At 39.7% G+C, this 24,722-nt stretch overlaps 1 protein-coding gene across 9 annotated transcripts in view; it reads left to right on the top strand.

Annotated features, from left to right (window-relative positions):
* arvcfb (ARVCF delta catenin family member b) overlaps nt 1–24,722 on the top strand; it is a 378,373-nt gene that overhangs the window by 152,934 nt on the left and 200,717 nt on the right. For 8 of the 9 annotated variants that reach the window (XM_049470443.1, XM_049470449.1, XM_049470448.1 and 5 more), the window contains exons 3-5: nt 5,278–5,375; nt 17,758–17,848; nt 21,120–21,341. In XM_049470443.1, coding sequence (XP_049326400.1) covers nt 21,162–21,341 — 180 coding nt within the window. In that variant the 5' untranslated portion in view covers nt 5,278–5,375; nt 17,758–17,848; nt 21,120–21,161. The remainder of the gene's footprint in view (nt 1–5,277; nt 5,376–17,757; nt 17,849–21,119; nt 21,342–24,722) is intronic. The other variant, XM_049470453.1, reaches the window with a different exon arrangement.

Raw genomic sequence — 24,722 nt, forward strand, 5'->3', positions numbered from 1 at the left:
AAGCCAGCTCTGTTTTGGAATAAGTTGCTGATGAAGGTGGACTGATGAAGCTAAAATGATTTAGTTGAGTTATTTGGAGGGCGGTTATTTTTATGTATGGAGGTAAAAGAACACAGCATTCCAAAACAAACACTTTACTGCTCCCCACAGTAAAATCTGGTGTTCCATCATCATGCTGTTGGGCTGTGTGATCAGTGCAGGTACTGGGAATCTTGTTAAAGTTGAGGGTCACATGGATTTCAGCCAATATCAGCAGATTATTGAGAACAATGTTGAAGAATCAGTGAGAAAGTTGAAGTTGAAGCGCCGGGGCTGGATCCTTCAACAAGACAACGACCCTAAACACTAAACACTAAGCACTGCTCTAAATCTACTAAAGCACTAAAGCATTCATACAGAGGAACAAGTACAACATTCTGGAATGATCATCTCAGATCATATCAGATCATCTCAATCTGTGGTGTGATTTAAAGCAGGCTTTTCATGATCAGAAACCTGAATTAAACCTGACTGAACTGCAGATGATTAGTAAAGAAGAATGATCCAAAATACCTTCAACCAGAAGCTTCAACCAGACTCTCATTGGTTAAAGCTGTAGGAAGTGTTTAGAAGCTGTTATTTCTGCAAAAGGAAGATCTACTAAATATTGATGTCATTTTTATACCTCTAAAGAAAGAACTACATGCATATGTAGTATAGACGGATTATAAGAGTATATACAGAAGAACCTCTAAAAATGAAATAATTTAGTTACTGCAGAACTACTGCTTTAATTAGGGTATTCTCTCTATCTTTCTCTCCTTCAGCGCTCAGTGGAGAGCTATAGCGGCTCGTGCCGTGGCCCATGCCTCACAGAGATAAATGTGTCTCCATTACCAGTGCTTGGGGAGAGACAGATCAATCAACCCCAGCCCCCGACAGCATTACTACAATAGCTCCATTACCCTTATTATTGAACATAAATCTGTGCCATGGCCTATTTCCAACTGCCACAGGCCCACGCTCTTATTTATCCCGCGTATTACAGCCTGTTCCGAGAGGTGAAGGAGCATTGAGGAAATTTCTAAGTAGCCTTTTTGCCCGGAGCAGTTTCTGGCCTCTCCGGCTTCATTATTGTCAAGTACAGCGATTCATTTACATCACGCTGTTGCATAGAAATCAAGCTACTGAGAGAAAAAAAAAAAAACCGCTCACCCAGAAAAGACCCAGACACATCACTTTAGCATTAGCATTACCCTGAGCTGTCTGTGTCCCCAGGATGAGCATGACTGTGGGTGTGAAATCAGGCGATTTTGTTTTTTTAAATAATAGATCCTAATGCAAAATAAATCAAGCTTTAAGTATCACAAAGACAGCCATTATGATTTATTTGTCCAATTATTTTAGATGTATATATACAGCACTGGAACAAAATGAAGAGAGCACTTCATTTTCTGATTCAGTTTCTCTGATTTTGCTATTTATAAGTTTATGTTTAAGTAAAATGATCATTGTTGTTTTATTCTATAAACTACAGACCGATCCCGTTTTTTCCAAATTCCAATGAAAAAGAATGATCATTTAAAGCAACAAAAAAGATGCTTTTCAGAGCTTTCAGACCTCAAATAATAATGCAAAGAAAGCAAGTTCATATTCATAAATTTTTAAGAGTTCAATATTTAGTGGAAAAACCCTGTTTGTTTTTAAATCAGTTTTAAACATGCGTCTTGGCATCATGTTCTCTTCCTCCACCAGTCTTACACACTGCTTTTGGATAACTTTATGCTGCTTTACTCCTGGTGCAAAAATTCAAGCAGTTCAGTTTGGTGGTTTGATGGCTTGTGATCATCCATCTTCCTCTTGATTATATTCCAGAGGTTTTCAATTTGATCAAATAAAAGAAACTCATAATTTTTAAGTGGTTTCATTTTTTTCCGTCTAGAGCTGCATTTAATTTACTCTCCAATCACGTACTGTATGTGGCATGTGCTAGTCTTCATCCTGCTAGTGTTTAGAGGAGGATTACTAGAGATCGAAGGAGTTCTATTGGTTGGAACTCTGGGTAACTAGGCATCCAAATGGGATGGGAATGGGAAAATGGGATAAAATTCAAAAAAAAAATCAAGAGAGCATTGTAGCAAGAAAACTAATGAATCTCACTGATCTTAAGGCCTTTTACTGGAAGATATGGCGAAAATTTCCCAAAACAAGAATTCCCATCCACTTACAATTCTCTTCACTTCTGTCCTCCAGACTCCTCCGCCAGTCATTACTCTGTGATGCACCGTGTTTTTATCTTGACAGCATGCTGCGTATCATCTGCAAGCCTCGCAATCAGGAAGGACTGCAGCACATGATGTAAAACTTGCATAATCCGTTCTGCGGCTTGCATTGATGTTTGATATGAGAGCTTTTACAGCGACGAGAACTTGTTTCAATCTCAACCAGACGTCCTTGGACGGCGTGGGCAACGGCAGTGTGCGTTTCGTCTGTTAAGTGCAATGTTTACAAAGAATTGCTCGCTACGTTTGCTAATGGTGATGAAAGATTGCAGTTCACAATCAGTTTCCACCAGCGTTCGTTTGTTAGCCTTTTGTTAAAGCCTGTTTGGATACTATGGGCCCTATTGTACATTCTGCGCAATATACGTTGCGATGCTCATTGCTATCTTACACCTCATCAACAGTCTATTTTCACGCCTTTCTTCCGCGCTGTTGAAATAGCATCTAAGGAGTTTATGAGTAAATCTGCACTGATGGGTGTGTTGGTCTGGAAGTGACGTGTATTCAGGTACATTTCTGAAGTGTTTCTATTTTAAAATGAACCTAGACAACAGTCAATCAGCAAAGACCAGTGATGGTATAGTTACTTTGAAAAAGTAATCCGATTACTGATTACTGATTACTCCTTTAAAAAGTAATTTAGTTACTTTATGGATTACTTGCTTTTAAAAGTAACTAAGTTACAGTACAAGTTACTTTATTAGTTACTTTATTAGTTACTTTCAGCAGCTGCAGACACCACCTCCCGCCACCTTAACATAAACATTATAACCAGTTTTGCCAATACTCCCTTTATTGGAAAATGCATTTTAACAGCAACAATATATCTCTAGACATTTAAAGTGGAACTATTTCCTGAAAAAAATAGTTTTTTTTTATAAACTTAACATAAATATTTTTTTTATAAAAAGTAAAATATGGTCTTTCTCGATTTTACTTAACATAAATACTTGTTTTTATACAAAAAAAATATAAAATAAAGAAAGTCTTTCTTGACCTGACATATTTAACACTGTAAAACTGAACATTGAACCTGTTGTTCTCTGCAGGCTTTATAAAACAGAACCGTGTATATGGTCTAGACCAGGGATCACATATATGTGGACTGCGGTCCGGGTCCGGACCCAGACGTTGTCCAATCCGGACCCAAACCGATAAACTACAGAGAAGGATTTAATTCTGACAGAGTTCATTTAAAGCACTGGAACTTTTCTTGTCTTTATGGTATACGCGCTCTGCAGCACAGAAAACTCACAGACCAATCACGTGTGGTGTAAAATCTTCAAACACTCTCCTCTGCCAATCAGATCTGTGCAGACCGCTGCCCTGGCTAGTGAATTCGGACGCGGCCGGGAAAAAACGCCTTTATAAAGAGATAGGGAGCCCGAGAACTGGCGGAAAAACGAGAACGGGCGGAAACTAAAGACACGCCGAGCGCAAGAGAGACGCGTGTGATTGGGGGAGAGTGGAGGTGGGATGTGGAAGGGAGAGCGGTGTGTGTGTGTGTGTGTGTGTGTGTGTGTGAGGTGGAGAGAGAGAGAGTAATGCACAGTGACTTGGATAAGTAACTTTAATCTGATTACTGGATTGAAAATAGTAACGTGTTAGATTACTCGCTATTGAGAAAAAGGGTCAGATTAGAGTAACGCGTTACTAAGTAATGCCTTACTGACATCACTGTCAAAGACCCTTCCTATAGGTGCACCCAGAGTGCTACGTACACTCCCGCTCATTAAACACACACACACACGGACGCGCTGCATTGTGCAAACTCAAATTTTAACTCAACAGTAAACAGAATGAAGAATAAAATAACATTACTGTTCCCTTAAATGAGCAGCTCAGTATCTGTCTCTGCTGAGACGCACAAAAGTGCTGCACTGTTAAGATACAAACGTGCCAAAGTCAGAGCTCACCTGACTCTTAAAGGGAATGATAACTGACTCACCGATTGGTTTTTATTTCACATTAAGCTTCTCTAAATATGTCTCTGACTTCACTTCTGACTTCACTTCTACAAGGTGTTTCAGCTGTAGGTAGGATTGTATATTTGTATAGGAGTGGAGGTCAGAGTGTTTAAAAACTCCAGCAGCGGTGGTAATAATGTTGTGCTTGATTAGTGTATTTTGATATTGGTTTTATAGTGTGTTACTACAGTTCTTTTTCTTTTTTCATAACGATATATAGAGCTACAGTAAGCACATTTCCAGACACTTCTCATTTGTGCAGTATTGAAAATATATATTGTGAATTATCCATCCCAGTAGTCTTGAGGTGCTCAGTATGTACAGTATGTGTCCTTGAAGCCAGTGGAGCCCTAGTGGAGTCCCTGGTGGGAAAGATCCTCAAATCCCTGGCAGAACAATTGTGCGTTTTTCTGGTGAACGGGAAGAGGCGGCGGGTTTGAGTTACCTCTGGGCCGCTGTGATCGTGCAGAAGTAGATGGATGAAGAAGTGCAGTTTTACATCTTCATATTTCATCACTCTCGCCTACAGTCAATCCTCCAAGCAGAAGTGCTGATGTTGATGTTTAAATACAAAAAAAAAAAAAAAAGCTGCTAGAGGAGAAACTCATCACGGTGACCTGCTTCCAGCTTACAGGACCAATAAGAACAATATGTTCTCTTAATATTTTCATTAAAGACGCTAAATCTATTATTTTAATCATTAGAACAGCAACAAACAATGAACTTAGGTATAAAGACACTAGAGAATAAATTTATCTGGAGCAGAGAATTGAGCCACGTCCTATTAGTGTTAATAGCCAGTTAAGATGCACGTGCATGCAAGATGGTAGAGTGCAGGATTGATGAATGGCAGAGGTGGAAAGTAACTAATTACTTTACTTACATTACTGTAATTGAGTAGATTTTATGAGTAATTTGTCATTTTTAAAGTCTTTAAATTCCAGAGTAAACTGTGTATTTCTGTGTATTTAAAGTGTACTGTATCTCTTGAGCTGACTGTGCTGTATAGTTATTAATCCGAATGCTGTACTCTTTGTGATTTTTTGCAGTTGTTTCTGGCAAACAAGCCTGAGAGGAGATCTCCAACCTGCACTGTTAACCCCGCCTGCAGCCTCCCCCCCACTGACCACCACAACATATAACACAGGTACCTGACCATCTGCTTAACTGCTCATCACACATCTCACTCTAGAAATAGAGATACTTTCAATTTCAGTGTGGGAGGTTTCATGGCTAAATTGGAGCAGCCTGGTGTTCAATCTTCATTAATTGCACATTATTGCACCAGTAAGAGCAACAGTAAGAGTGTGAAGGTTCAATTAGCAGGGTAAGAGCACAGTTCTGCTCTAAATATTGCAATGCACACAACATTATGGGAGACATACCAGAGTTCAAAAGAGGACAAATTGTTGGTGCACGTCTTGCTGGAGCATCTGTGACCAAGACAGCAAGTCTTTGTGATGTATCAAGAGCCACGGTATCCAGGGTAATGTCAGCGAGATACCACCAAGAAGGACCAACCACATCCAACAGGATTAACTGTGGACGCTGTAAGAGGAAGCTGTCTGAAAGGGATGTTCGGTTGCTAACCCGGATTGTATCCAAAAAACATAAAACCACGGCTGATCAAATCACGGCAGAATTAAATGTGCACCTCAACTCTCCTGTTTCCACCAGAACAATGAATTATCGTGGTCTAAAACCAGGTGTTTCAGTTTCATCGTCCCACCCCTGTATATATATATATATATATATATATATATATATATATATATATATATATATATATATATATATATATATATATATATATATATACAGGCTTAAAGATATCATTCTCCTGCTCATCCCTGTTCTACTCTTGAGTAAAGTGTTACCAAATATTGTAATAATATAAATATGATTTTGACCCAGTCTGGTGCGTAAGGACATGGGTCTGTTATGTGTTTTGTGCCTTAATGACATCACAGATAGTAGACGCAGTTGTTGCTCCGGTCGTGACTGAGGTTTTGATGTTTGATTGAAGACGTCTGTCATCAGTGCTGAGTGTGTGAGAGTGTGTGAGTCGAGCGCCACTTCAAGTCTGAACCCCGGGCTTACTGAGAATGGCTGAAATGTGTGTTTGTGTGTGTGTTTGTGTGTGTTTGTGTGTGTGTGTGTGTGTTTGTGTGTGTGTTTGTGTGTGTGTTTGTGTGTGTGTTTGTGTGTGTGTTTGTGTGTGTGTGTGTGTGTACACATGCGTGACAGCTACTGTCTTAAAGCTCTCTCACACAGCAGCACTTCAAAGCAAAATAGAAAAAGAGGGAGGAAAAAATTCAGAGTAGTAAACAATGACTTTTTTTCAACATTCCCCTTCTCTCTCTCTCTTTCTCTCTCTCTCTTTCTCTCTCTCTCTCTCTCCCTCTCTCTCTCTCTCTCTCTCTGTATCAGTAGTGTGGTCAACACTTTGCCTCTAAGCTCTCCTCCGCCTCGTCCTGCACTTCTGCCGCCTCTCCTGGCTTTGCTTACCCCTTTAATGTTCTCTAGACAGGAACGGTTTTGAATCCCAAATTGGAGCCACGCTCCTGTGTGTGTGTGTGGTATGTATGTGTAGTGTGTGTGTGTTCTCATTTTTGTGGTTATTTAGAAGATTTTCTTTATCCAGTTCCTCCTGAATCCTGTTTGTTTGTGTTTAAGGAAGAGGATGTTTTGCCTCTGTGTTTTTTTCCTCACATTTTCTCCTATTTATTTTCATACACCATTGAGTTTCTATAGACTTCCTTCATCTCACACGAAGTAAACCCGACCAAGCTAAATACGCTTGGAGGAGAATGCTAACCCAGATCTCTGTTCCTTCTTTTTTTTGTTGTTTTAACTTAATGTAAATTTTTTTTTCAGAAAGTTTGTTTAAATTACCAACACAAGGGGAACTCCAAAAATGATCAAATCAGGAAGGGTATGACAAAATAACATGTAAACATAAAGATGTTACAACTGAAGGGACATACCTTATTTTTTGCACTATAAGGTGCGCACTTCTTATGTGTAAATCTTACCAGTCAGGTATTAAGGAGCAGTAAATCCACTCCGTTGAAGTACAGTGTTATAAAGATCAGTTTTCAGTCAAGTTTCTTCAGCACTAAGGCTTAAAGCAGCAGCATTAGCATTAGCTTAGCATTGCTTTAGCTCAGCATTAGCTTAGCTTAGCCTAGCCTGGCTGGATAAGTTAGCGTTCTGGCTGTCAGACGGCATTAGTTGAGTGATTTTCTTTCCCTTTTTTCAACAAAAGATGAGTCAGCGCTGCGGGCTGCGGGCGAGCGTGCCGTGGTTAAGCGCTAGCTTGTCCTAAGCTAACGCTGCCGCTGATGATTCTGAGCTGTCCTGTCTGTATAAATACGCCGTTACTCGGCAACGCGTCGGCGGGGTGATACAGGTTTAGTGTGAGAAGGCCGTGATGTTATCACAAATATCATCACGGCTAGAACACTTCTCAATCAATCAGATTGTGAGGTCGGAACTAACTGTTATTATAATTTTTTTTTTGGCAGGGGATTGGGGATTTATTTGTCTGTTTTTTTTTTTTAATTTTGCTTCAGCCTACATGGCCCAATCAGCATTCGAGGGTCTACACCTTCATCAAATGAAGATTATGCACTTGAATTGAGACACAGCCATCGTGTGAAATGATTTGTGTTAGAGTATGTTTGATATACAGTATATTTCTGACATTCAGTTGGTTTGATGTTTAGTTATTTTCCTATTGTTATTATTTATTATTATAATTGTTTTTATTGGTTACACCTCGGAAATGGAACGCGGCCACTTATACTGTGGTGTGTAATTGACTTGCATGGTGCCCACCCACCCTCCAGTTTAACCGCTGACTGGCAGTCCTCCTCCAGCCACTCTCTGGTGGTTAATGTGTAAAATGGGCTGCTCTCCTCTTTTCTGGAGGGTTTCTGAAACATCTATTGACCTCTCAGGCCTCTCTTGTGCTTGAACAGGAGTGTGTTAAATTATTGAAAATCACCCAGAGTGCCTTTCAGCGCTGAGAGCCACGACCTCCAGCCTTTCAGCATGTTTAATCTCTCCTTCTGTTAAGCATAGTAATACTGCTTAATGTGTGTAATTCAGCTGCTGATGGAGTTGGGGTGGGGCTTTTTTTTTATATATACATGCTAAGTATAAAAATGAGAACCAACCAACAAAACGCTTCATTATTAAGGCTTTAATGTATTAAAACTACATTTTAAGTACATTTTAGCGTAATAATAATAAGCATTAAAGCATTAAATATTAATGTTTACCAGAAACAATAGATTATCAAATAATTTAGAATGATATGAGCAACACTGACTTTGGGCTTTATACAACACAGTGGATCAACACCAGCAGATGACAGACATGACACTCCAAACCATCACTGATCGGTGGAAACTTCACACTAGACCTCAAGCAGTTTGGACTGTGTGTCTCTCCACTCTTCCTCCAGACTCTGATGCCTTGATTTCCTTTAAATGAAATGTAAAATTTACTGATGATCAGTGATGGTTTGGAGAGACATGTCATCTGCTGGTGTTGATCCACTGTGTTTTATTATCAAGTCTAAAGTCAGTGCAGTTTTGTTTTCCCACAAAATCTTACAGCACTTCATGCTTCCCTCTGCTACTGACAACTTTTATAGAGATGCGGATTTCATTTTCCAGCAGGACTTGGCACACTGCCCACAGTACTGGCAAAAGTACCAATTGGTCTTCTATAATATTCCAGTTTTTAGAGACACTGATTTTTGGGTTTTCATTGTCTGTAAGCTTCATAATCATCAACAATAAAAGAAACACACATTTTGAACTGTATTACTTAAATTAAGTAACTTTTCAATGATATGTTTTGATTTTTTGAAATATGTTTATATGTGTATGTGTGCTCAGGTGTACGTCAGAATCAGCCACATGTATGTCTGGAAAAAGGCAGGTGTTTCCATGCTGAGCGTCTGGACAGATGTGACTTCCACACTGGTCTAAAATCAGCTTTATCTTTATCCCAGTCCCTCCAGAACAATACACAGCAGCTGATATGAGATCAGTGTAGAAGGCTGACTCACTGCAGTCCCCGGCGGTCTGTTCCAGAAGCAGACGAGGCTCAGGTGGAGGCTGGCGTGGATTGATTTCGCTCCTCAGAGGGGAAATGAGGGGTGAAGGGGGGGGTGATCAGTGTGAATAGGGGACCGGCTGCTCTAATGAAATGAGACCAGACTCTAATTGGGGCACCACTCAATTTCCAGTTATGCGTCTCGCCCGTCTAGCTCCAGACCCCGCCTCCTCTTTTTCACAGTCTGTTAAAGTTGAATGGCTTCCTCTTCCCACTGTTTTCTATCTTTCTAATCAGCCAATGAGATATTAGCATAGCTCAATAGCTAAAACAGTATTAGCACTTCCCTTAAAGTCTGAGTGGCTGATTTACCATATCAAAAATACAGTGGAAGCTGATTGACTATATTTGGCATAAATTGTACAATATATTTTAGGATTTATTTTGGACTAAAACTGGATGAGTATCAATATAATGTTCATGTTTAAATTCCATGCAAAGAATGTGTAACATATATTCTGAATGAGCACATTTTTACACATATAAAGAAATATTAGCCTTCCCTTTAAAGAATGTTTATCACATTTTATACAGTTTTCTTTAATGTGTGTTTTTTAAGTTTTTAGTTTAGTTTTTAGTTAATGTGGGTGTTTAATTTAATACACTATTAAATATGTATTATTCATTTTAATAAGTCATGTTTTAATAAAAGAAAAAATATATTTTAAACAGTCCAATTTAAAGTGCCCTGTCCAGCCTGTTATATTGATTAAAGTAGAAAATATGAGTTGTATTCTGTTTAATCTGATAATAATCTATTTATTAGACTTATAAGACACTCAGGATTCCTTAGTGTAGCACTATTGGGTGGCATTCATATTCAGCAAGCACTGTGGTTAGCGGCTAATGCTAATGCTGCTGCACCCAGCCTTAGTGCTGGAGAAACTTCACGAACAAAACTCACTTTTAGACAAAATATTTGTAATCTAGGTTTACTATAAATAAACAGAAGCACTTTAATCACCCAAATAAACAGTTTTCATGAGAAAATCTGTGTAGATTAACATTCAGCACTTGTTTAACTTTGAAAGAAAATGTTTTTTTTTTGTAAAAATTTGTACGTTTTGCTTATTGAGGCGCTTCCTCCAGCTTCCACATTAGAAGAGAAACATGGCGACACCCTTGCTCACTTCAATGTAGGCATCCTTACTCTTAATGTCACTTAATGCACCTTATAAACTGGTGTACCAGATAGAAAGATAGATAGATAGATAGATACTTTATTTATCCCGAAGAAAATTTAGGCATCCAGCAGCAACAACACAATACAATAAGAAACATATTAAACATAAATTAAAACAAAGAGGAATATAAATATATAAGACTATAAAAAACGTATTATACAAAGTAAAGATCTATCTGTAAACGGAGCAGTGCAATAGATGTTGCTTATGATTAGGATATAAATTGATTAAAATATGGGTTGTTTTCTGTATAAACTGATAATAGTCTATATAATAGTCTTATATATTTGATAACTGGTTAAAACAATTAAAAACAATGCTCCTACTTCATTGTTTTCACTTCCACGGCTGTATTATTTATAACTTATGCGTAGTTCAAGAGATCTCTTCACAATCCCAGCCGAGGTTTCTCCATCTCCAACCCAAAGTGAGGTTAATGCTCCTCATTGTCCAGCCACACCATATAAGGGTTCCCCAAGGCTACCCACTCGGGCCACTGAGGACTTATCAGGCTCGGTTTTCCAGCTGAAGCTTTGAAGTGCTGCTCCGTTTCATCTCCAGAACCTTGCATTAAGTACGTGCCGTGTTTATTACCCAGCTATATGTAGAATGGGGGGTGGGGGGGGGGGGGGGGTGGTTGGTGTCGAGGCGCGTTCGGCTCCTGAAGCAGCTTGATTTCACTTTATAATAGCAGTGTGTGCTCCCAGTCTGCATCAACAGATGGGGGAGATAACCTCTCTAAACAATGGGCAGCTCATCTCATCATATTTAGATACTGTATTTTTATGAAGATTTTTACACTCATTGACAAAGAAATATCACTAGTGGTGTCAATTAAAGAGTTTTCTTCCTGTGTTTGGTTTGGTTTCACACAGGCAGAAACCTAAATGCACCAAAACACTATGTGTGGAGAAAGAAAAAGGCAGAGCACATCATCATCAAAACCTCATCCCAACTGTGAAACATGGTGGAGGGAGCATCATGGTTTGGGGCTGCTTTGCTGCCTCAAGTTCTGGACGGATTAGCATTTTGCAGCAGCAGCAACTTCAGGCACAGTACTCTAGGTTAGTTCAAATTCTCCAAACGAACGTGCTCGTCCTGAAGCAGCTGTATCCACGCCTCATTTTTCCTGCTTTTCCGCTTATTTTGACAGGGTACTGACTGCAGCCTGCAGGAAGGCGGAGTTGGACGTCCAGTGCGTCCAGCTCCGCCCACTTTGTTAGCGTCATGCAGTCCAGTCATGCCCACTTTGTCAGCATCATGTCTTAGCTCCGCCTCTGAACGGAAGAAAACAATGTACAGGGCAGTTAGGGGACTTAAAAAAATATAATGTGCCGCATCGTCCGGCTTAAACACTGTGTTACACTACAAGCTTGCGAGACTGATGAGGCGTGGCATGAACAAAGTGGGTGGGACTGGACGCGCTGGACGTCCAACTCCGCCTTCCCAGCAGGCTGCAGTCAGTAGTAAGTTAGTTGGTTATTTTTCTTCTTCTGCTGCTGTTGTTGAACGCCTGCTCAGCTTCCTGTAATTGGTCTGAAAGTTTGAATCATCCAGAAAAGCGTTTTCACACTACAGGAGAACCGGACCATGGTTCAGAAGATCCGGACCGAGACCACCTCTCTTGGTCGGACCAAAATCTGGTCCTTTGGTCCGGACCGTGGTTCGCGGCCCCTTTCGCACCTGCTACTTTGGTTTGGACCAAACTGAAAAGTCTGAAAGTCCGAACCAAATGAGGCAGGTGTAAAAGCACCCTAAGAGTCTTACAGCTTCTGGAAAGAAGCTGTTTCTCAGTCTGATTGTTTTGCACTTGATGCTCCGCAGCCTCCAGCCTGAGGGGGGCGGGACTGAAAGTGCGTGTGCTGGGTGGGTGGGATCCTTCCTGATGCAGGTGGCCCTATTCCTGTATCTGGAGGTGTAGATGTCCGTGGTGAGTATGGAAGTTAGCTAAAACAAAACATGTAAACAAAGAGAAAGTTTTGGTTGCTTCTGTAAAAGTCTAAACTGGAAGCTTAGAGTTTTAATGTGTGGTTCCTCTGCTCTACATTATTATTAACTGCATTTTCTGAAGAGCAGGTCTGTGATTCTTCAGACACACTCCTCATATAACCGGCTCTATTTTGAGCCTGGTCCAGAATCCTGCAGTTGTGATTAGTGAAGTAGGTGATTGTGACGAGCCTTTCCTTCCTGTGCTTTCTTTTCTTTTTTATAGAATAATCCTCTTTTTTTTAAGAAGGATCTGGATACAGTGTATCCAGTGTGACACAGTCAACAGACTGTCTGCGTATCTCAACTCAAGTTTCCACTGAGGATTCACAGCTGTGTTTTCTGGTTTTAATCTGTCACTAAAAAGCCTGTCTGAAAGTGAGAAACTCTTTGTGTAATAATCTCACCTGCCCAGCTCAGAATCTCACAGGATTTCTTTGGTTTGTCTGTTTAGTTTTTTGCATGGTGGTTAAGCTGAGCAGAGTCTGCAGCTTCTTTAAAAAATGAATAATTCAGCATCAAAGCTGCTGGGGATTTTACTATTAAATTACTAAATTTTTTGCACTATTAGATGCACTTAAAATTCTTTTATGTTCCCAAAAGATGTTAGTGCACTTTGTGTGAATTTTACCAGTCAGTATATTGGAGTATATTGGACTGTAGTCTGCTTGTTTGTCGTGTTAAAACAAGCTATGTGGGATGAACGGCTAGCTAATATCACCCTGGCTTAACGGAGCACTCAGGGTTCCTCTGCTATTGGCGCTGTTGGGCTAATTGCTAATCGTATTTGTTTGGGTTGTAGTTGAGTTTGGACAGTATTTGGTTGGACTGTGGTTGAGTTTGAACAGTATTTGGCTGGACTGTAGTTGAGTTTGGACAGTATTTGGCTGGGTTGTAGTTGAGTTTGGCAAAATTTTGTTGGGCTGTAGTTGAGTTTGGACAGTATTTGGTTGGACTGTAGTTGAGTTTGGACAGCATTTGGTTGGACTGTAGTTGAGTTTGGACAGTATTTGGCTGGGTTGTAGTTGAGTTTGGACAGTATTTGGCTGGGTTGTAGTTGAGTTTGGACAGTATTTGGTTGGAGTGTAGTTGAGTTTGGACAGTATTTGGTTGGACTGTAGTTGAGTTTGGCAGTATTTGGTTGGACTGTAGTTGAGTTTGAACAGTATTTGGTTGGAGTGTAGTTGAGTTTGGCAGTATTTGGTTGGACTGTAGTTGAGTTTGGCAGTATTTGGTTGGACTGTAGTTGAGTTTGGACAGTATTTGGTTGGACTGTAGTTGAGTTTGGGCAGTATTTTGTTGGACTGTAGTTGAGTTTGGGCAGTATTTGGTTGGACTGTAGTTGAGTTTGGCAGTATTTTGTTGGACTGTAGTTGAGTTTGGTAGTATTTTGTTGGACTGTAGTTGAGTTTGGACAGTATTTGGTTGGGTTGTAGTTGAGTTTGGACAGTATTTGGTTGGGTTGTAGTTGAGTTTGGACAGTATTTGGCTGGGTTGTAGTTGAGTTTGGACAGTATTTGGCTGGGTTGTAGTTGAGTTTGGACAGTATTTGGTTGGACTGTAGTTGAGTTTGAACAGTATTTGGTTGGAGTGTAGTTGAGTTTGGACAGTATTTGGTTGGAGTGTAGTTGAGTTTGGGCAGTATTTTGTTGGACTGTAGTTGAGTTTGGACAGTATTTGGTTGGAGTGTAGTTGAGTTTGGACCGTATTTGGTTGGACTGTAGTTGAGTTTGGCAGTATTTGGTTGGACTGTAGTTGAGTTTGGACAGTATTTGGTTGGATTGTAGTCAGGTTTAGACAGTATTTGGTTGGAGTGTAGTTGAGTTTGGACAGTATTTTGTTGGACTGTTGTTGAGTTTGAACAGTATTTTGTTGGAGTGTAGTTAGGTTTGGCAGTATTTGGTTGGACTGTAGTTGAGTTTGGACAGTATTTTGTTGGAGTGTAGTTGAGTTTGGCAGTATTTGGTTGGACTGTAGTTGAGTTTGAACAGTATTTGGTTGGACTGTAGTTGAGTTTGGACAGTATTTTGTTGGACTGTAGTTGCGTTTGAACAGTATTTTGGAGTGTAGTTGAGTTTGTCAGTATTTGGTTGGACTGTAGTTGAGTTTGAACAGTATTTTGTTGGACTGTAGTTGAGTTTGGGCAGTATTTGGTTGGACTGTAGTTGAGTTTGGACAGTATTTTGTTGGAGTGTAGTTGAGTTTGGACAGTATTTTGTTGGGTTGTAGTTGAGTTTGGACAGTATTTGGTTGGACTGTAGTTGAGTTTGATAGTATTTTGTTGGACTGTGGTTGAGTTTGGCAGTATTTGGTTGGACTGTAGTTGAGTTTATACAGTATTTTGCTGGACTGTAGTTGAGTTTGGACAGTATTTTGTTGGAGTGTAATTGAGTTTGGACAGTATTTTGTTGGGTTGTAGTTGAGTTTGGACAGTATTTGGTTGGACTGTAGTTGAGTTTGATAGTATTTTGTTGGACTGTGGTTGAGTTTGGCAGTATTTGGTTGGACTGTAGTTGAGTTTAGACAGTATTTTGCTGGACTGTAGTTGAGTTTGGACAGTATTTTGTTGGAGTGTAGTTGAGTTTGGACAGTATTTTGTTGGGTTGTTGTTGAGTTTGGACAGTATTTGGTTGGACTGTTGTTGAGTTTGGACAGTATGTTGTTTGATGGTGGTCAAGCTTGGTCAGCATTGTATTTGAAACGGTCAGGTTTAAACAATAAGGCAAGACTGTGGTTGAGTTTGGACAGTATTTGGTTGGAGTGTAGTTGAGTTTGGACAGTATTTTGTTGGACTGTAGTTGAGTTTGGGCAGTATTTAGTTGGATTGCAGTTGAGTTTGGACAGTATTTTGTTGGACTGTAGTTGAGTTTGGGCAGTATTTAGTTGGATTGCAGTTGAGTTTGGACAGTATTTTGTTGGACTGTAGTTGAGTTTGGACAGTATGTTGTTTGACTGTGGTCAAGTTTGGTCAGCATTGTATTTGTACTGGTCAGGTTTAAACAATAAGGCAAGACTGTGGTTGAGTTTGGACAGTATCTGGTTGGACTGTAGTTGAGTTTGGACAGTATTTGGTTGGAGTGTAGTTGAGTTTGGCAGTATTTGGTTGGAGTGTAGTTGAGTTTGGCAGTATTTGGTTGGAGTGTAGTTGAGTTTGGCAGTATTTGGTTGGAGTGTAGTTGAGTTTGGACAGTATTTGGTTGGAATGTAGTTGAGTTTGGCAGTATTTGGTTGGAGTGTAGTTGAGTTTGGCAGTATTTGGTTGGAGTGTAGTTGAGTTTGGGCAGTATTTGGTTGGAGTGTAGTTGAGTTTGGGAGTATTTGGTTGGAGTGTAGTTGAGTTTGGCAGTATTTGGTTGGACTGTAGTTGAGTTTGGCAGTATTTGGTTGGAGTGTAGTTGAGTTTGGACAGTATTTGGTTGGAGTGTAGTTGAGTTTGGCAGTATTTGGTTGGAGTGTAGTTGAGTTTGGACAGTATTTGGTTGGAGTGTAGTTGAGTTTGGACAGTATTTGGTTGGAGTGTAGTTGAGTTTGGACAGTATTTGGTTGGAGTGTAGTTGAGTTTGGCAGTATTTGGTTGGAGTGTAGTTGAGTTTGGACAGTATTTGGTTGGACTGTAGTTGAGTTTGGCACAGTATTTTGTTGAAGAGTAGTTGAGTTTGGACAGTATTTGATTGGATTGTAGTCAGGTTTAGACAGTATTTGGTTAGAGTGTAGTTGAGTTTGGACAGTATTTTGTTGGACTGTTGTTGAGTTTGGCAGTATTTGGTTGGACTGTAGTTGAGTTTGAACAGTATTTGGTTGGACTGTAGTTGAGTTTGAACAGTATTTGGTTGGACTGTAGTTGAGTTTGGACAGTATTTTGTTGGACTGTAGTTGCGTTTGAACAGTATTTTGTTGGAGTGTAGTTGAGTTTGTCAGTATTTGGTTGGACTGTAGTTGAGTTTGAACAGTATTTTGTTGGACTGTAGTTGAGTTTGGGCAGTATTTGGTTGGACTGTAGTTGAGTTTGGACAGTATTTTGTTGGAGTGTAGTTGAGTTTGGACAGTATTTTGTTGGGTTGTAGTTGAGTTTGGACAGTATTTGGTTGGACTGTAGTTGAGTTTGATAGTATTTTGTTGGACTGTGGTTGAGTTTGGCAGTATTTGGTTGGACTGTAGTTGAGTTTAGACAGTATTTTGCTGGACTGTAGTTGAGTTTGGACAGTATTTTGCTGGACTGTAGTTGAGTTTGGACAGTATTTTGTTGGACTGTAGTTGAGTTTGGACAGTATGTTGTTTGACTGTGGTCAAGTTTGGTCAGCATTGTATTTGTACTGGTCAGGTTTAAACAATAAGGCAAGACTGTGGTTGAGTTTGGACAGTATCTGGTTGGACTGTAGTTGAGTTTGGACAGTATTTGGTTGGAGTGTAGTTGAGTTTGGCAGTATTTGGTTGGAGTGTAGTTGAGTTTGGCAGTATTTGGTTGGAGTGTAGTTGAGTTTGGACAGTATTTGGTTGGAGTGTAGTTGAGTTTGGGAGTATTTGGTTGGAGTGTAGTTGAGTTTATACAGTATTTTGTTGGACTGTAGTTGAGTTTAGACAGTATTTTGTTGGAGTGTAGTTGAGTTTGGACAGTATGTTGTTTGATGGTGGTCAAGTTTAGTCAGCATTGTATTTGTACCGGTCAGGTTTAAACAGTAAGGCAGGACTGTGGTTGAGTTTCCATTTTTGAAGCTCTACTGTGCCACTGCAGAGCGAGAGCTGTGTCAGAGCGCTGCTCCAGATAAATAAATGATCAGCCAGATACAAACTTCAAAGCCTGTGTACATCGCCACGCTTCAAAGGGAATATGGGCCCTCGCCTGCCGTCCTGTTGAGAATAGCTGCTGTAGTTGTGTTGACCTAGCGTTCCAGCGGGAGCAAATCATTCTAATACATTACAACCTTCCACCTGTCCTCATATACAACATATATATATATATATATATATATATATATATATATATATATATATATATATATATATATATATATATATATATATATATTCCTTTATTGCTCTTCTACCATCTTCTTCCATCTCCACTTCCATCTCCAGCTGGCTGGAGCGAGTGGCCAGAGAGGGTTTCTTCCATCTTGCTGGAATCTGCAGTACATCTTCTGTACGTCTGTGAGAGTTAAAGGCATATTCTGACTTGTTATTAACATCTCTTCTTTCTTTTTCTCTCCTTTTACCTCTTTCTCCTTGCAGCCCTCGCTCTCTCCCCCACTGGGCATCACTCGTTCCTGACTGTCTGCAGCAGGGAATGTACTATCTCTAACCTGCTGCACTAACCCACTAGGTGTGTATGAAAGTGAACTTTGTGTGAACCATGTCTCCAGTCTGAACTCTCCTATTTTTTTAAACTTTGATTTCTTTTGAAACTGTCACTCCCATCATTTTCTCACTGCTGGGTTTGTGCTGTTCTGTGCTGAGCATGGTCAATGAGAGCAGCATGCCCGTCCTGTGCTGTGGTCAAGTGCAGTGTCTGTCCAGTTTGGGCTGAGTGAAGAGTGAAGGGTATGCTATACAGGGCCATCTCAAAAAATTTTAATATCTTTAAAAAGTTACTTTATTTTTGAAATTCAGTTAAAAATGTGAAACTCATATATTATATTATATAGATGTATTAAACACAGAGTGATCTATTTTAAGTGTTTATTTCTTTTATTATTGATGATTATATTACGGCTTACAGCCAATGAAAACCCAAAAATCAGTGTATCAGAAAATTAGAATATTATATAAGACCAATTGGTACTTTTGGCAGTGTGGGCAGTGTGCCAAATCCTGCTGGAAAATGAAATCCGCATCTCCATATAAAAGTTTTCAGCAGAGGGACGAAGCATGAAGTGCTGTAAGATTTTGTGGGAAAACAAAACTGCACTGACTTTAGACTTGATAATAAAACACAGTGGATCAACACCAGCAGATGACATGTCTCTCTTTATCCAAACCATCACTGATTGGTGGAAACTTCACACTAGACCTCGAGCAGTTTGGACTGTGTTTCTCTCCACTCTTCCTCCAGACTCTGATCCCTTGATTTCCTTTAAATGAAATGTAAAATTTACTGATGATCAGTGATGGTTTGGAGAGACTCTGCTGTTAACTGCTTTAGAGATGCAGATTTCATTTTCCAGCAGGACTTGGCACACTGCCCACACTGCAGAAAGTACCAATTGGTCTTATATAATATTCTAATTTTCTGAAACACAGATTTTTGGGTTTTCATTGGCTGTTAACCATAATCATCAACAATAAAAAAACCACTTAAAATAGATCACTCTGTGTTTAATACATCTATATAATATATGAGTTTCACATTTTGAACTGAATTACTGAAATAAAGTATTTGCGATTGTTGAAGTTAAAATTTGCTCAGATGACATAAGTAACTTTTACACAGAGAAAGGCAGAGTGCTTTTGCTAAGCAAACACATGCTAAAGCCAACTTGTGTTAGCTAATGTTATTACAGTGTGTGCTGCCACCACTGTTGTTGTTGTTTTTTTTTTGCTGTGTTGTTCAGTAATGCCAACTTTACCATAAACTCCATGTTGTTTTGTTTCTTTGTTTTTGTGTAAAGCATGTGCAGAGCATGATGTCTTCTCTCAGTAGCTAGCTAGCTACCTCAGCAGTGCTATAAATTCACTAAAGCTGTGCTGCTAAAGCATGAATTTACCATAGTAATTCTATTTTACTCATACATTTAACTTAGTTATTCTAATTTAATCATAAATTTACCTAAGCAACCCAATTTCAGACATAAATCTACCTCAGCAGTGCAACTTAAGTCATGCATTTACTTCAGTTGTGCTATAATAATCATAAATTATGCACAGCAATGCAAATCTAGTCATGCATTTACTTCAGTTGTGCTATTATCCGAAATTGACCTTGGCAGTGCAACTCTAGTCATGCATTTACTTCAGTTGTGCTTTTATAATCATAAATTGACCTTGGCAGTGCAATTCTAGTCATGCATTTACTTCAGCTGTGCTTTTATAATCATAAATTTAGCTCAGCAGTGCAAATCTAGTCATGCATGTACTTCAGTTGTGCTTTTATAATAATACATTTAGCTCAGCAATGCAAATCTAGTCATGCATTTACTTCAGTTGTGCTACTACAATCATACATTTACCTCAGCAGTGCTACTCCACTGCCACTGCTTTAAAAAGTTCTAGCGTTGTGTAAGTTTGTTTGTTTTTGTTGTTCAGCAGTGCAACATGTCACATATTTGTCATGAACTCCATGTTGTTTTGTTTCTGTGTGGAGCATGTGCAGAGCATGGCGTTTTCTCTCGGTGGATGACTCGAGTGGTCTGTGTTGGTGTAGCAGAGTTATTGTAGCCACACTTTTCGCTAGCTAGACTTAACATTTTTAATATCTCTGCAGATAAACCAACATTTAACTCAGCGGTGCTGTTCTAATCGTGAATTTACTTAAATCGTGCAGTTTACCTTAGACCATCTATTTTAATAAAACTTCCACAAGTGCTATTCTAACCATAAATTTACTTCAGTAGTCCTACTCTAATAATAAGTTTAAGCAATTTTAGTAATTTACCTCAGCAGTGCTACTCTAACCATAGATTAACTAACAGTGCAATTTTAGTCAGCAGTTTACTTTAATTGTGCTACTATAATCGTAAATGTACCTCAGCAGTGCTACACAGAGAAAGGCAGCCATATTTTTGATAAGGCCAAGTTGTGTCAGCTAATGTTACTATAGTGTGTGCTGCCGCCGCTACGTCTAGCGTTGTGTAAGTTTGGTGGTTTTTGTTGTTCAGCGGTGCAAGATGTCCCATTTATCATGAACTCCATGTTCCTTTGTTTCTGTTTGGAGCATGTGCAGAGCATGATGTCTTCTCTTGGTGGATGACCACCGCATTTACCGCAGTTGTGCTATTATAATCATACATTTACCTCAGCAGTTCTACTTTAGTCATGCATTTACTTCAGTTGTGCTATTATAGTCATACATTTATGTCAGCAGTGCTACTCTAGTCATGCATTTACTTTACTTGTGCTATTAAATTCACAAATTCATCTCAGCAGTGCTACTCTATTCATGCATTTACTTCAGTTGTGCTATTAAATTTACAAATTTACCTCAGAAGTGCTTCTCTAGTCAGGCATTTACCTCAGTTGTGCTATTGTAATCATATATTTACCTCAGCAGTGCTACTCTAGTCATGCATTTACTTCAGTTGTGCTATTATATTCAAAAAATTACCTCAGAAGTGCTTCTCTTGTCAGGCATTTACTTAAGTTGTGCTATTATAATCAATAAATGTACCTCAGCAGTGCTACACAGAGAAAGGCAGCCAGATTTTTGGCAAGGCCAAGTTGTGTCAGCTAATGTTACTGTAGTGTGATCTAGCATTGTTGTCACATTTCTCATGAACTCCATGTTGCTTTGTTCTGTGCGGAGCATGTGCGGAGCATGGCGTCTCTCTCGGTGGATGTCTCTCTCGGTCTGTGTTGGTGCTTTAGTTCAGTTCTAAGCAGTTGTGTCTTTTGACCCGGCTCCCTCTGTCTGTCCCCCGCTTATCCCGTTCTGAAAGCAGCGTAAATACAGAACTCGAGAACTCGAGCAGGTGGGCGTGGCCATGGAGGAGTACGACGTGCGTTCAGCCGCCAGCATCCTGGCCTCGGTTAAAGAGCAGGAGGCTCGTTTCGAGCGGCTGACTCGAGCCCTGGAGGAGGAGCGGCGCAACGTCACGCTGCAGCTGGACCGCGCCAACCTGCCCTGCGGTGACCGGCTGCCCTGGCAACAGGTGGTGATGCAGGTAAATTGGGCTTGTTGCATTCAGCTGGCCTGCTGGCCCCGCCCCCTCTCGTCCCACTCATAATGCCTCATCATCATGGGTTCCCACCAAGGCTTCATTTACTGTCTGCTGTGTGTATGATGAGCCACGCTCTGCTCTTGGGTGGCAGGTTGCATTAAGGTCAGTAGAGGTCAGAGACACAATCAAAACCATTGAAGTTTAGAGGAAGACTGACCAAGTCCTATTCCTCCCATTAGACTAATAACAGGAATTAAAAAAACAATGCTAAAGGATCAGAATACAATGAAAAACTGTTTCCAGTTGCTTTTAAACATTCTCTAGCACGCCCCCTAGTGTCTAATCAACTAAGAAAAAACTATTTCCACAGAATTAATTCTTATTAACACCACACATCATTGCATTATCTTTGCATTATCCAGGTTTAATTTGGGTTTACTCATCAATGTATTTTTGCCATTGCCATTAAATCAATTACATAGCTTAAGCAATTGTAGCATTTACAAAATCTGTGCAGACAAACCAACATTTACCTCAGCAGTGCTGTTCTAATCATGAATTTACTTCAGTTGTGGAGTTTACCTTAGGACTGCTATTTTAATAAGTTTACTAAAGCAGTGTCATTTTAATCACAAATCAACCTCACGAATGCTGTTCTAACCATAAATTTACTTCAGTAGTGCTACTCTAATCAAAAGTTTCATTAAAAATAATAAAGTGGGTGTGGCAAGTAATCCAGCCAGGTTTGAACCCCGCTTATGCCACTTTGCCATCAGCTGCCGGTGTTCAGAGGGAGCACAATTGGCCCTGCTCCCTCCGGGTGAGTAGATGGTGTTCTCTCCCCATCACGCTTAAAGGTGGCGCCGGGCGTCACGAGGCGTCTGTGAGCTGATGTATCGGAGGCTAGCCGCTGTGCTTTCCTCTGAGCGTGCTGTGATGCTGCTCATGCAATGATTCATCAGCAGCAGCTCCAAAAAATGGGGTGACTGACTTCAAACATGTCGGAGGAGGCGTGTGCTTGTCCGCATCCTCCTAGGGTCTCAGGTGCCACTGGTGATGGGGACGCACAAAGGGGTGGGACAGTTGGATAACCTAATTGAGAGAAAATGGGGAAAAATCTGAGAAAAAAAAAAAAAAAAAATTATAATAATAAAGTGCAATTTTAGTCATTTACCTCAGCAGTGTTATTCTAACCATAGATTTACTAAAACTGCACAATTTTAGTCAACAATTTACTTCAGGAGTGCTGTTCTAAGTACTAAAGACGTGTACTTCAGTTATAACTTATTTGGTCGAACACTGAAGGCCTTTTTTTGGCTATTTTTTTTTTCGAACAAATATTTAAGTAGTCAAATATTCTGTGCATCCCCAGCTTTACACTTTGCTTCGTCACAGTGCTGACTGTGTTATTTAATGCCCTGTCCTGAAGGGTGTTTTGTTTGTTTGTTATTTTTTTTACGTAAGAAAAGTATATCGCCCCCTACATGTCCGACAGTGTATTGTAGTTTGTCACACAAGCATCACACTTCCAAATCCATATATATATATTTTTTTTTTTTAAGTTTTTCTCACCACCACTGCAGCCTTAACGTGAATAAGTGTGAGTATCTTAGTACTTAGTTGCACCTACAGAAGTGTCTCACTATTACTCATCAGTCCCCCATCAGTTTTTCATCCCCTCTTTCAATCTTCTTTTTTAGTGGGATGCACACACACACACAGCACTTCAGACTGGACTTCATTCACCTCGAAATGTCAGTAATTACCACGCTCCACCGACTTCCACCTTGAAGCCTGTTTGATGCAAGTGGGACTCCATTAACCCATTGTGCTTTAGTGGCTGTAGCTCATACCCTGGCCACAAGGGGGCCCTCCGAATAGAATGTAGTGTTTTTAATACCTCACTGTCGTCCACTTGACCTCGCCAGTTTTGCTGAGGGGAATCTTCTTCATGCAAGTTAGTTCATAAACCAAATATGTTCAGATCAGAACATATGACACCAACAGAAGACATTAAGAATCTGCAGCAGCACAGCATTCCTACGTGCCATCACACTCCCACCACCATGTTTCACAGTTGGCTTGATGTTGTGTTTTGTGCAATGCTGTATACTGTATATGTATTAGCTGTATGCTAAATGTAACAGAATTTCCGTCTTTTTTATTTTGAGTATGACTCTAGCTGTGGTTGCATTGAGTTTTAGTAGCTACTTTAAAAATTACTTTTCAAACATTGTCTTTATATTTTCTTTCCCATTGGTGGAAATGTTCAGTTTGACTGCCATCAATTATTAAAGCCTGATTGTTTTTCGATTAAGTTATCCCAATTATGAAGGAATATTTGGATAACTGATAGATTTAGTAACTAAGAGGGTTTCAGTTTCAGTTACTCTATCAACACAAGGCCTAACCTTTTCACTTTCAATTAATTTGGATTAATTTACAAAATATTACTATAGATAACTAAAGAGCGTAATACTGTAAATAAACTGTAGAAAATGTACATCCATGCATATATAGAATTACAATTAAATTTAGCTGTAACGCCAGACAGAATGGAGTGACACTAGCTGAGTAAAATGAACTGATATTACTAAGATATTACAGATACAGAAGCCAAGCAAACAATAATCTTACCGAAGACCGAAGCCGTAGTAGTATAAACAGTCCGTGTTTGAAACCAAATTACAGTCCAACCAAACATTAAATCCAAAAGGGGCAAAACAAGAGACAGAAGCCGATAAACCAGAAAAGAGGGTCGTAATGAGAAGGCACTAGAAGAACACGTGAGAAAACGCTTAGTATGAAACCAAAGTCGACAATACCTCGCGAAGATAGTTTACATAATGCAGCCTTAAATACAAAACACATGATGAGCATAACCCGGAACTTCCTCAGAACACAGGTGAATCTGAGCGTTGGAGCGTAACGTGATTGGGCGAAGGAGAGCGACTGACGGTGACGTCATAAACCACAGTCCGGAGGTGTGGGAGGAGAGTCAGGCGGCGTGACATTAGCAATTTTTACAAGGGGGCAATATCACTTGTAGCTTTGTTGCGCACCATTTAGAAATGAGTGAAATACACCCACAATAAACAATCAGATTGTGTTTTTTAGGTACGTTGGTGAACCCAAAGCTAGTCAGATGATATATGCCATACATAATGATTAATCTAGCCCTATATAGTCAAAGAAAGCAATGGTACATTGTGTTTTTCTATTTAAATGTTAATAAATAACGTTTGTTATTTTAGTTTGTATAAATAGTAATTGATTGTTTCCTTCCTTTCTGCATTCGCTGTATATCTACATTTACTTCCGTCTGGCTGCCACTTCCCTCCGTTTGGCGTAGCTGCATGTGATGCAGTGCCAATTTAAAACGTA

The sequence above is a fragment of the Astyanax mexicanus genome, chromosome 22 (assembly GCF_023375975.1).
Source record: "Astyanax mexicanus isolate ESR-SI-001 chromosome 22, AstMex3_surface, whole genome shotgun sequence".
NCBI classification, from domain to species: domain Eukaryota; kingdom Metazoa; phylum Chordata; class Actinopteri; order Characiformes; family Acestrorhamphidae; genus Astyanax; species Astyanax mexicanus.